The 13,564-nt window shown below is 38.0% G+C and overlaps 1 protein-coding gene across 1 annotated transcript in view; it reads left to right on the plus strand.

Moving 5' to 3' along the window:
* Window positions 1-2,354: 2,354 nt before the first annotated feature.
* QKI (QKI, KH domain containing, RNA binding) overlaps window positions 2,355-13,564 on the plus strand; it is an 88,738-nt gene continuing 77,528 nt past the window's right edge. The window contains exons 1-2 of the mRNA XM_015560025.1: window positions 2,355-2,387; window positions 7,923-8,111. Of these exons, the coding sequence (XP_015415511.1) occupies window positions 2,355-2,387; window positions 7,923-8,111 (222 nt within the window). The remainder of the gene's footprint in view (window positions 2,388-7,922; window positions 8,112-13,564) is intronic.

Genomic DNA, 13,564 nt, shown 5'->3' on the forward strand with positions numbered 1-13,564 from the left:
ACTTTTTCCATTGCTTTTTACAGAGTGGAAGGGGAGAGGAGAGGGAAAGGGAGAGGGAGAGAGAGGGGGAGAGAGAGAGAGAGAGAGAGAGAGAGAGAGAGAGAGAGAGAGGAAGAAAGAGAGAAAGGGGGAAAGAGGTCAATTGGTTGCTTCCTGCACTCCGTGGGGATCAAACCGGCAACCTAGGTGCTTTGGTTTACTTTCTAACCACTGAGTAATACCAGCTAGGGCGAGGTGTGCATATTCTAAATAGTGCATATTCTCTAAGAATCTTTTTTTTTTTTAACTTCTCTGTGTCTATCTAAAAATACACATACTTAGTATACATTGAATCATTCATTAGACATGTTTTTCTGTAACTTTTGAGTTTTGTTTTTGTTTTGTTTTTTCAGGAAAATGCAGCTACTGTTACATAACTTTCAAAAACATAAAACAGCTCCTGAGAACAGTCATGGAAATAGGATAGACATTTTTATAAGACTTGCTGTTTCACATTTTTTATGTGAAATATATCAACAGTTTTGCACAATTGTTGATTTTGAGTTTAAAGGAGGGCCATGAAGTTGAATTTCACTCTAGTTTTTCTTTTTGTGCTTATAGTTCTGAAGTACAAACAGTTTAACCTAAAAATAAGGTCCCATCTAGAGAATTATTGATAGCTTTTTTTTCCTTGCCACTTTCAATAAGTAGTTACCTCAAAGTTAAATCAGATTTAATTTATTCTGTTGTTTGAGTAAGCAAAACATATTCCACTAAATAGTGCATATTCTCTAATAATCAGCTTTTTAATGCATTTGCTTTCTGTACCTTGTGAATATGGCTTTTTAAAATGAGCACAGTGAAGTTATGCTATTCTATAGGTTTTGCTATGCTCAAAATATCTTTAAAACTTTTCCCAGTATTTAGTAAACCCTGAATTAGAGGTTTCTTTTAACAGAAGAGAGCTGTGTTGACTAAGGGCATATGACAGCACTATGTAGTGGCAATTGTTCTGTGGTTATAAATACACCCTATATTTTTATGTTAATATTTAATGAATATCATGTAAATAGAGACTAATACGACTAAAATAACTAAAATCTCTCTTTGCTCTTTGTGGAAGTGTGCCAGGTTAGTGTCCAACGAGAGATGAATTGCAATAGTGGGGAAATAATAGAGCTCATTTAAATTTCAGTGGAAAAGGTGAAAGCTGGCATTTTAACTTTGCTTATAAAATTTACACTATGAACATCAAAGCATAGATATTTTTATAAATAGTTGGCTCTTATTTTATTGCAGAAATTAATGGAAAATGTGAAATTTAAAAACACAATAATGGTTAAATGATACCATAACTTTTTCATTATAGCTCCAGCTGTATTACAGTGATGTAAATTTTTTAATGGATTTAAGTGTAAGGCACAAAGAAATCAGATAGATGCCCAAATATATCTATAACATCAGAATAGCCAGTTGAGCAATTAGAGTTAGCTGCCGTAACATTGAGTACATGACATGTTTTGTATGAAAATTTTTTCAGTTTTAAAACAGTCATCGTTTAATTTGGGATGTTGCAAATCCTAAAAATGGTACTTTCATGCATTTTATTTGTATATCATTGATAGTTTTTTATTTATTACTGAGCTAGTTAATATTTTTATTATTTCTCAATTCTTATTTTCTTGATTTAAATTTGTTGAAAAATTCTAAGCCAGAAAGTGAAATAGGGCCATGTTTTACTCTTTTTACCTAGTCTTCCAACATTGCAGTATTGAATTTATGCAGTTATTATCTATGTGGGAAATGACTACTTAATTTTATCAGTTAGATTTCTTACCTTATATTTTCCTATTCTATATTATTCATGTTATCTTGAATTGTGACATTGTACTTTTCCATAGGTCTGTTAGTTAATCAATAGTTCATATTTTAAAAGGATGTGTAAAATTTTAAGGTGGCAAAGGATAGGATACACATACAATAATTCAGAAACAATAGAAGAGTGGTGGTGATAGAAAACCAAAGGCAGAAATGAGCTTGAGGCTTATGAAATGCAAGAATGATTTTGGAACAAAGCTTTTACTTAAATTCGTAGTTAGGTGAATTAAGGGGAAGGAAAAAGGCTCACAGCAGATGATGTAGATTAACAGGTCACAAAACAGAACTGTGCAGTGACTGTTTTCCCTTCTCTAAACAGAATTTATTTACCGATAATTGAGCTTTAGTTTGCAAAAGGACAAACATCAAGATAATTAAAGCAGAGAAATATGACTAGACAGTAAGTAGCATAAGTGAAACAAAGTTTTAGTCCTAAACAAAAATTTAGTTTTCAGGACATTGAGATTTGAAAAAATATGATGACTGTTCAAGAAAACATGGAAATATTAGAGGAGCTGAATGGTGGAAAGGTGACTATTCTCTAAAACTGAAAAATTTATATTCTAAACTTGATGACACAACCCGTATATTCTAAAACAGATTATTTCCTGTTTAAACTGATAGATCTGGAAGGAGGTTCAGGTCCTAGTGTGGCTTCAGATTTTTGTCAGGTAATTGATAAGTTGTGCCTGCATTTTAGCATGCAGGTTAGAGAGAAGTGTGTGTTCAATGAAATTGCAGTTAGTTGGATCCTAGACTCAGAATAATCATTCCTAAAGAATGTCAACTGATAAGATTAACTTAAGTCTGAAGGGCTATGTCTAGTAGAAAAGAACCACAAACATGTTTTTAATTGACTCAGTAGGTATGCATCCGTGGAGGCAGAATTGTATCGATGGTGGAGGCTTGGATTGGGACCACCACCAGCATGTCAGCAGTGTTATGTGCTCAGCAAAGAGTATAGGGATTCTTGAATGCACTGGAAGGTGGGATATTTGGGACTGGAGGGTAGGCAACCTCAGTCTTCATACCTATCAGTTGTTAGGGAAGGCTGTATGGCATACAGGATTTTCTATATTAAAAGGGACAAAGACAAATTAACCATCTAGATATCTAACCATCTAGGTGTCTAGATGAGTGGGAGGGTATAAAACCATGCTATTATGCAGGTTAGAGAAGAAGACACTAGATATTACAGAACTCTTCAAATATTTGTAGGACTGTCATATGAAAGAGGCATTTGACCTATTTTATGAGCTTTGGAGAATTGGGGTGGGAAGAAAGTTTAGGAAAGATTTTGGTTCCGTAAAATAAATTTGTAACATTTAAGAGCTTCAGAGATGCCTAAAACAAAATCGTCTTGATCTTAGAGATATTTTTGGGTCAGTGTAGTGTGGATTTTTACTTACCTATTTTTAAACTTGGGAAAATGCTGATTTATTAATGGGAAAGTTTTTTTTTAACTAAAATTTATTGGGGTGTCATTGGTTAATAGGATCGTACAGGTTTCAGTTGTAGATTTCTATGATACAAGATCTGTATGTTGGTTGCACTGTGTGCACATCACCCAAAGTAAAATCTTCAGTCACCATATATTAGACCCCCTTCAGCACCCCAGCCCCCTTCACTCTGGCAACCACCATACTGCTGTTTGTGTTCACGAGTTTCAGTTTTATATCTCACGTATTAGTGAAATTATATGGTTCTTAGCTTTTTCTGACTGGCTTATTTCACTTAGCATAATATTCTCAAGGTCTATTCATGTCACAAATGGCAAAATTTTTATACTAGGTGAGTAAACAAAAGTTTCTGAACTTTCAGTTCTCTGAACCACAGCTGCGGTTTGAAGTAGGTAGTGAGTGTGGAGATGAGGGAACATTTGAGCATTGTCATGTTATGTTTGATGTAACAGAAGAACATATGAAACATACTAATTTTGAAGCACTCCTGTGTTTCATAAAGAAGCATCTGTGAATCCACCACCTATGAAGGAATTAGAGTGTCACCCATACTCATGACATGCCTTTTTGACTGTGATTATATCACTTGATATCAACATAAACCAAAGCTCTGACCACCAGGACTTAATAGAATGAACAATTTTGGAGACAGAACTTTTTAAAACATGAGGGGAAATAAATGGAGTATTTGTATACGGAGGTTGGAAACCAGTGGATTCAACTGAGTCACTCAGAAAGCAACCTCTAATTACTAGTATATGAGGTACAGGCACATAAAGGTTAAATAAGAAACTTGTTTAAAATCACACAAGCAGTTGCTCTTAGAACTCAAACCAAAACTTGTTCTAACTTGAGTGTTATAAATACCATGCCAAGAAGTGCTAATGATTTTCTGGCTAGAAAGTTGCTGTTAATAAAGGGTAATACTCATTCTCAACTGGTGAGATCCACGATGCATTGGATTGTAAATTCCTTGAGAACTAGCACTGTCTTAGTCATCTTTTATGTACTGTTTCATATAGAATTTGTGTTCAGTTATTATATTGAGTGATATATTGTAGGGACTGAAAGAAACATGGTAAAAAGACTTGATCTTAAGAAAACAGAATTTTAATTATACCGAGTGTGCTTTTGCTTTACATGACTCCTTGTCATTAGAAAAATATCAGACTTTCTTTCCTCTTGACTTCTTTCTTGACCCTAATACCTGCCCTAGTTGATGACTCCTGCTTTTGTGCTACCACTGTCTCTGTGCCCTTACTGTTCAGAGAGGCGTTAGGTTATCTGTTTGTTTATACGCCTTTCATATTATATACCTTTCACATTAGACTAAGTTCTTTGAGAGCGGGAACCCGTGACTTGTTTTACTTCAACGCCCTACCTAGTTCATTCCTCCCTTCATTCACCCACCTATCCATCCAATCTACTGAGTAGTAATTGAGGACCCAGCCCACTATGTTCCAGGCAGGATTCTAGAAGCTGGGAAGACAGAGGGTAACAGAGTCTCATGGAACTTTCAGTTATTAATAAAAGAGTCACACAAATGTTTATAGAAATATAGCTTAAGTTGGAAATATGTCTTCCATTATATCATCTAGTTCAGGGGTGGGCAAACTTTTTGACTCGAGGGCCACAATGGGTTCTTAAACTGGACCGGAGGGCCGGAACAAAAGCATGGATGGAGTGTTTGTGTGAACTAATATAAATTCAAAGTAAACATCATTACATAAAAGGGTACAGTCTTTTTTTTTTAGTTTTGTTCATTTCAAACGGGCCGTAGTTTGCCCACGGCTGATCTAGTTGGATATGTGAAGGTTACTGGGTTTTGTATGTTTATTTTTTTAAAAAAATAGGTATTTTTATTGATTTCAGAGAGGAAGGAAGAGGGAGAAATGGAAACATTAGTGGTGAGAGAGAATCATTGATTGGCTGCCTCCTGTATGCCCCCTACTGGGGATTGAGCTGGAAACCCAGGCATGTTCCCTGACCAAACTTTGACTTCTTGGTTCATAGGTCAGCAATCAACTATTGAGCCACACCGGCCGGGCGCTTTATGTGTTTTTTAATCTAGGCATCTGAATTTTCTCATTTATAATTGATTCTCTTGTGTGTTATAATTTGATAAAATGTTTACCTGGAAAATCATTCCCCCTCTCAAACTATTGTAGTACTGTGGGCAGTTCAAAAAGAGTATTTAAATGTAATAAACTAATACTGAAGGTGCTTTTGTATAGAGACTGGGACCAAAGGATATATGTTTACTTTTAATTAGATTAAAAAATTTTAATTCCTTTTGGTTAAATACTTGTTGTAATTACCTAAGCAATATTTACGTTTCACCTGTTACTTGGTTGTTGAACACTTGATTAGAGAATGACTGTCATATGCTAATTTAAGAAATACACTAACTTGGTACCGGCCCTCTTTAGGAAAGATTGTATGAAACTGGAAATAAGTAAAACAAATAATTGAGATCTTGTCCTTATAATATAGTTCAATCCAGGATACCTTCTTTTGATTTTTTATGAAAATTTCATTTGCTTTCAGAAACAAATATTTGTTTAGCTCTGATAGGCAAATTGTTTTTAAGAGAGAAAATCTGTTATAAAATGAATATTGCCATCATTGAAGTAGAAACTGTATTAGAGTAGTGTTTTCACTAATGAAGACTTAATGACTAAATAAGAACACTTTCGATAATGCCTTTTTGCTGTGTTAGATTTTATTTAGCTGAAAGTGATTTTAAATAAAGAAAGAAAATTAAAGTGATATTTGATAGTTCCTTAATAACAATATATTGAAATTCCATGTTTGGAAAACAATAAAGTACATTTTAAAAATTAATAAAAAGGATTGCATTTTTAAATCCTACTGGACACAAACCTTTTCCCCAAGGAGGTTATAATCTATAGCAGCTGTGGGCAAACTACGGCCCGCGGGCCTGATCCGGCTGTTTGAAATGAGTAAAACTAAAACTAAAACAAAAAAAAAAAAAAAGACCGTTCCCTTTTATGTAATGATGTTTACTTTGAATTTATATTAGTTCACACAAACCCTCCATCCATGCTTTTGTTCCGGCCCTCTGGTCCAGTTTAAGAACACATTGTGGCCCTCGAGTCAAAAAGTTTGCCCACCCCTGAGAGATGGTTACAGCTCATTTAATAATGACAACCCTTATTATTGGGTACCAGTGGTCAGGAGCCTCTAGCACAGTGGTTCTCAACCTGTGGGTCGCGACCCCTTTGGAGGTCGAACGACCCTTTCACAGGGGTCGCCTAAGAACATTGGAAAACACATATATAATTACATATTGTTTTTGTGACTAATCACTATGCTTTAATTATGTTCAATTTGTAACAATGAAATTGGGGGTCACCACAACACGAGGAACTGTATTAAAGGGTCGCGGCATTAGGAAGGTTGAGAACCACTGCTCTAGCACAATGTAGAAGCTTAAAGAATTCTTAAAAGAATTAATCAGTTTCTTTGTACAGGACTTGACTCATTAAAATAGATATCTCATACTTTATTTTAAAGAAGTATATTTATACCTGAGATGTAATAATAGTTATCTGTCATTTATTAGGTTCTTTGACACCTCTTCCCTATTTCTATCTACTACGATTTCTTCTTGGTTTCCCTCTTCTTCTCCTCACCCCTTAAATGTTGCTTTTCCAAAGGTTCGTTCAGTCCTTCTCTCTATATACCCTCTCTAACATATCTCTTTTATTCCTAAAGTTTTAAATACTAAATTTGAGTGTCAGACTTCTGCTGAACTTAAAAAAATCTGTGTATCTGAAGTAGAAGGCAGCCTTTGGTATTAAGTTTTATCTGATAGGCATTCTTATGATGCTTATTTGACTGAAGTTATCATTTGGAATTTCTGGCCTCATATATGCATGGAGAATTAGATAAAATAACAGATTTATATCACAGTGGGTAAGAACTTGGGCTCTGAGGTTAGTTTTAATAAAATGTGTTATTTGGTCTATAAATTTAATTTCGAGTAGAAATAAATTTGAGGCTTTAGTCCTGTAGACTTAATCTAGGGCAGGGGTGGGCAACCTTTTTGTGAGTGCGTGCCAAAACCAGCAAAATCTCTGACTCAAAATTCTTTTGCGTGCCAACCCTAATTTTTTGAGAACATGTTACGCCTACTTGATATCTCTTAAGGTGTACGTATGTGAAGAACTTTGAAGAAATAATAAAATTCATTCGAGCGACAAAAACACGGTATACTGGTTGGATCTAGGAAGGCAGGGAGAGTTAAGGCAGAGGCATAGAAATTGCTCTTCCCCTCGCTCGTCAATCCATGTCTATGGTCTTAAAGATAACTTGTTATGTAAAATTACTTATTTATCTAAGATGCACCACTGAATTTATCTGAAAAATAAAAAAGTCGATATTAGAAAAAAATTGTGAATGGAAGATTTTAAGAGAGGGTTTCGCGTGCCAGCAAAAGTTACTGGCGTGCCATGTTTGGCACGCGTGCCAGGGGTTGCCCAACCCTGATCTAGAGAATGGTAGGTCAACAATTCTTTACTTCTTTGAATTTTAACACTTTACCAGTGAAATTCCCCTTCCCCCTTTTCTTTCCTGGACTAGCAAGAATATTTTCGTCTAACTCATTTAAAATTTTTACTTTTAACAGAAATTAGCAGAGTACGGAAAGACATGTACAATGACACATTAAATGGCAGTGCGGAGAAGAGGAGTGCGGAATTGCCTGATGCTGTGGGACCTATTGTTCAGTTACAAGAGAAACTTTATGTGCCTGTAAAAGAATACCCAGATGTAAGTATATTTTGTTTTATTCAATATTTTTTCTGTGTACATACTTTGGAATGCGGTATATTTGATGGTAAACACTTTAGCATTGTCAGCCATTTTGAAATAAGTTCATGAGAGGACTAGAGGTGAATAATTTGGCATGGATAACTTTAAAAAATTCTAAGTATGTTTTCATCTGAATGCGGCTAGGTCACTTTTGGAAATGCACATAGTAAAGACTTAGTTTTAGATTTCAAATCAAGGCAAGAGTTACGTAAAGAGCTTTGGCCTGAATGTTCGAGAGCACTAAGTACAACTCTCAGCTCATCTGTGACCTGACCTCAAAGACGCCACAGCCCGGGCCACATTGTCTTTTTAGTAAAATGTGAGTTTGGACCATGTGACAGCTAAGAGCCTGTTCGGCTCTAAAATTTCTATGATAACAACTGTTTGCAACGCATTTTTTGTTCTTTTTAATCCCTTGCTCAACTATTCTCTATAAGCATTTTGTTGCAGATAGCCTCCTTGTTCTGTACAGTTCATTTATAAATAGCTCCAAACTCTTTGCCGTTTGTTACAAAGCCCTACTTGGTATGGTCCTTTCTATCTTTTTGGCCTTATTGTAAATGACTCCCTCTTTTTCAGTACACTCTGTAGTTACCGTGACTCTTCGAACAAGTTGAGCCTGTTCCCAGCCTGACACCTTTCCGTGAGCTGTGCGCTGATGTCTGCTGGCCGGCTTCTTCTTGTCGTTAAGGTTTTAGCTTAAATGTCACTCAGAGAGGCCTCTCCTGAGCATCTGATCTAGAAGCAATCTGGTTGCTCATTGTTTCACATTCAGTTTCTTCCTCTGAAATAGCTTTTACTAGCTGATATTTTTCTTTCTTATTTTTCTTTCTCTACCCAGCAAGGTATTTAAAGGTACTTAACTTGCCGGGAGCCGGTCCATCCTTGCTGTTTCAAGGGACCTGGCATATATGGCATACTGTTCTTAATATTTTTGCTCACCTTCTTGGCACTATGTGTTTTAACCAAGGTCACCTCTCTGAGAAAGGTTGTTTCCCCAGGTAGGGATTTCCCCCTGAAGTTAGGGAGGGAATAAAACCTCTTAACTAAGTGCCAGGCGGGTAATTAATCACTTTAACTACGAACAATCATGCTTAAGCTACATAATCTTTACTCCCTGGAATGGGGGAGACAGAAGAACTTCGCTGGAGAGAACATGGCAAAAGATCCTGGACCGAACCTGGCTACAGAACTTGGTTGGAGAACCTAAACCAAACCTGGCTGGAGAACCTAGCGAGAGAACATGGCTACAGGACCTGGCTGGAGAACCTGGAGAACGTGGCTGGAGAACCCAGCAAGAGAACATGGACACAGAACTTGGTGGAGATTGTGGCTAGAGATCCTGGCAAGGCTGCTGATCAACTGAACGCTGTCCCTGTGTCATTCCTTCTTCGCCGACTCCGTCCACACCTTTGGGGACCCCTGGACCTGCTGGGGTTGGACCCCAGCATTAACTCAAGAACCTGTTTTTGTTATTAATTGCTATTGCAGGTGTGCATGATATTGGACATAATAGGCATCAACTACCTATTGATTAAATAAAGGCAAATTGGTGGCTTTTTGCTAGGTTTTAGAGACTTTTCTGAAATATGAGAAAGAGTTGGCAGTATAAGGTCCGAAATTATGATGTGTAGTGTACTCTTAAAATTCAGTGGTTATATTTACAATATACTAATTGAGAGTGCCGTAAGTTGGAATAATGGAAAAAAGCTTTGATATTTCACAATTTGCTTTTCCAGGACAATTTGTTATAAATTTAGCACATAAGTAATTTTGGTTGCAAATATACAAAAATTATTGATAACATAGGCAAAGAAAGAATTTGGGAGGTAATTGGATGTAGTAAAAAGGATTCGGACGGAATCAGGGCAGCTATGAGAATCTTAGGGAAGACTTCGGACCTTCTCTGTTGCAAGCCTTACTCTTAACATAATTTGGAATCAGTGCCTTCCAGACTTTATCTTACTTTAGATTCTTAGAGAATGTGTTTTGGACCAATCTGCCATGATTAGGGACATGCCCTAGTTCTTGGAATGATTCCTAGAGATGAGAAATTGTGATTTGGGCAGCTGTCTCAACTGAAGTCACCTATTGGTATTTTATTGTCTCCTAAAAGGGGTCAGTCTTCTCATCTGCTTGTTTAGTCATTAACATAGAATTCTTTTAAGACCTTGTTCGAGCATATAACCTTGATCTGCTTGGTCCTCATTTTTCTTTAAAAAAAAAGGGGCGGGGGTCATAACATTGTCTAGATGAGTGGTTCTTAAAATGTGGTTCTAGGACTATGGTATCTAGTTGAATCAGAAACCCTGGTGGGGGGAACCCCAGCAGTCTGCCTTCCAGCCCCATAGAGGATTCTGATGCATTCAAGTGAGAGCAGCTCATTTTATATCATCAGAAGGTGGATAAGCCAAGCAGACAGGTGATGACATGTGGTCCTTTTGCCGGGCTTTTTTCCAGGAGGCAGGTAGAGGGCAAACTAAACAATGTCTCTGCTTTTGTGAAACAGGCATTGCATTCACAGAGACAGACAGTAAGCAAATGAATATTTACTTCAGGTGCAGTCAGTGCTGTGGAGAAAAATAAAGTGGGGTAAGCAGATCCATGGTGAGGATGTGTTTATAGTAAAAAATGGGGGAGTGGGCATGAACATCACCTTGGGGGAGAACATTCCAGACAGAGTGAGCAAGTGCAGTGACTCATTGGCCATAGCATGTTGGGAAGGGTGGTAAGATATGAGGTTACAGAGTACGCAGAGGGGCCATACATATGATGTAGGGGCTGAGGGCTCCAGGAGGGATGTCAGCTACTATCCTGAGGAAAAGGAGAAGACATTCAGATGTTTTGAGCCAAGGAGTGAATGAACTTGGTTGGGTTTTAATAGATTCATTCTGGCTGCTGTGTGGAGAAAGGCCTTTGGGTGATGGTGGCAGGAAGGAGACCAACTAGGGAACAGCAGGGAACTTGAACAAGAGAATTTAGAAATGCTTGGATGCTACATAGATTGTTAACTTAAAGCCAAAGGACTTGTTGACTGAATAATGGGGTGTGAAGGAAAGTCATGAGTAGCTCAGAGGTTTTGACCAGTTGGAGTTACAGGAATTGCCAATTCCTGAGCTAGGAAAGACTGAAGAGGAACAGGTTAAGGAGGTGAGGGTTCAGAGACAGGTTTCTGATTTAGAGGTGTCGAGTTTGAAGTCAGATATCCAGGTACAAGCATATCAAATAGGTGGGTATATGAGTTATAGACAACTCTTAGCACTTCAAAATGTCTATTTTAACAAAGCAGTTTAAATGAGAAAGTTAGTATAATTCATAGGAGCAAAAGTTTATTAATACAAAGCTATTTTGGTTCTCCAGGTAACTTTTTTTAATTCCTTGATTTTAAATTTGTTAAAAGAATTTAAGTTTGGCCCTGGCCAGTGTGGCTCAGTTGGTTGGGCATCATCCAGTGCACTGGAAGGTTGCTTGATTGTAGTACCAGCCTGGGCACGTACCGGTTGCACCTCCATCCTCGATAGGAGGTGTGCAGGAGGCAGCCTATCACTGTTACACTTTCACATCAATGTTTCTCACTTCTCTCTTCCCCTCTCTCTAAAAATCAGTAAACTATTCTAAAAAATAAAAAAAGAATTTGAGTTTGGCAAAATTGGGATCTGCATGTAGTTTTTGAGCTTTTCTTCTTTGGGGTTATTAATACACACCAAAAGAGTAGTATTGTTTTGTGGTATATATTAGGAACTTTATCTCACCTCTAAAAAATATAAATATCAAATAAAACAAAGGAGTCTGTCAGATTTTGGCAGTGTGGGAAAAGATTTATTTCAGAATTATGAATTAGATATTGGCCACTTAAATCTTAGAGGTCATCACATATGCTCCCCCATTTGTATATAAGCTTGACTTTGTGAGTGAATTCATTCCACTTGATTAAAAGTGCTTGTATTATTATTATTAAAGTTTCAAAGGGGCAGTGCTGCATAGTTGTCAAAAGTACGGACTCAGACCTAGACGTCTGGCTGGCTCTGCTATTTGTTTTCTGACTTTGGGCAAATTACTTACCATTTCTGGCCCTCATTTTCCTTACCTCTGTAGCGGAGATCGTAATAGGGTTACTCTTCCATGGGATTATGAAGAGTTAGAGACGAGGTTATGCATGAAAAGCATTTGGAAGATGCCTGTATACTATATAAATGTTACCAGAATGTGAGCTCCTTGACGGTGGGGATTTTGGATATTTTCATATCTCCATTTACCTACCTGGTAATGTGAGGTGGACAATAAATATTTTTTGTGCATATCTTTGTGACAGCTTCATTCTTTGAAATATTGGTAAATCTTTAAAGGAAACTTCTGCATCTGCACATAGCACCTTGTTTATGGCAGTGTTCATTGGAGCTCTGGTTGTGGGCTTGGCTGTGTATAGCTCTGGGGTGACAGGAGAAGAAAGTCTCAGATTCAGTGTTTCAGAAAGGAGGTAGTACGTATAATGTCCTTCACAGTGTTTTTAAATCAGTGGCTTGATGTGGGAATGAGAAGGTGGTATCAGTAGCCCATTGAAAATGTACTCTAGAGGAAAACCAAGATGGTTGCATAGGTAAACACCGGAAATTGCTGCCTCCCACAACAAATTCAAAAATACAACTAAAAGACAAAATGGACATCATTCAGAACCACAGGAAGGCTGGCTGAGTGGAAATTGTACAACTAGAAGGAAAGAGAAAAGCACACAGACTCAGAGGAGGTGCGCAAGTGCAGAGGTACGGAGGCGCATGCGGCAAGGGCTGGCACCTGAGGACACCGCTCTCTTTTGAATCGGGAGGGAGTCACAAGCCCCCGACTGCTCTGAACTCCAGTTCCGGGTAAGTCTTTGGGGACCTAGACTCATACGGGGAGAAGCGGGACTGTCTGGCAGTGGGCAGAACTCGGAAGTTGAGGGCAGCTTTCCCTCAGAGGTGCTTGCAGCGATTACCGGGACACTGAGATTACCGGGACACTGACACGCGGGGCCCCTTAAGGCAGGGCTGAGGATCAGCCATAGCTGCTTGCTCCGCCCTGCTGACTCCCTGAGACCCCGCCCCATCCAAATTGGGGCAGAACCTTTTGCATATGAATGCCCTGGTCCTTTGCAATCTAAAAATTACCTAACAAATTTCAGCTGTGCCAGACATACCCAGAACTTTCAAGAGAAGACCCAAGGTCCCACAGCAACTTGCATTGCTTCACAGCTGGGCACCTCCAAACCCCCAAAAAGGGAAGGGAATCTACAGATCTCTTCATAGCTCCCACTGGGTAGCCTCCGGAAGAGGCTAAATTAGCACCTCCTTAGATCCAAGAGCCAGTGTACCCAGTGGTCAGAGTGGGACCATCCAGATTACAACTCCTCAGATCCATAAGGGACACACTCAGGA

Source organism: Myotis davidii, unplaced genomic scaffold (genome assembly GCF_000327345.1).
Source record: "Myotis davidii unplaced genomic scaffold, ASM32734v1 scaffold1494, whole genome shotgun sequence".
NCBI classification, from domain to species: domain Eukaryota; kingdom Metazoa; phylum Chordata; class Mammalia; order Chiroptera; family Vespertilionidae; genus Myotis; species Myotis davidii.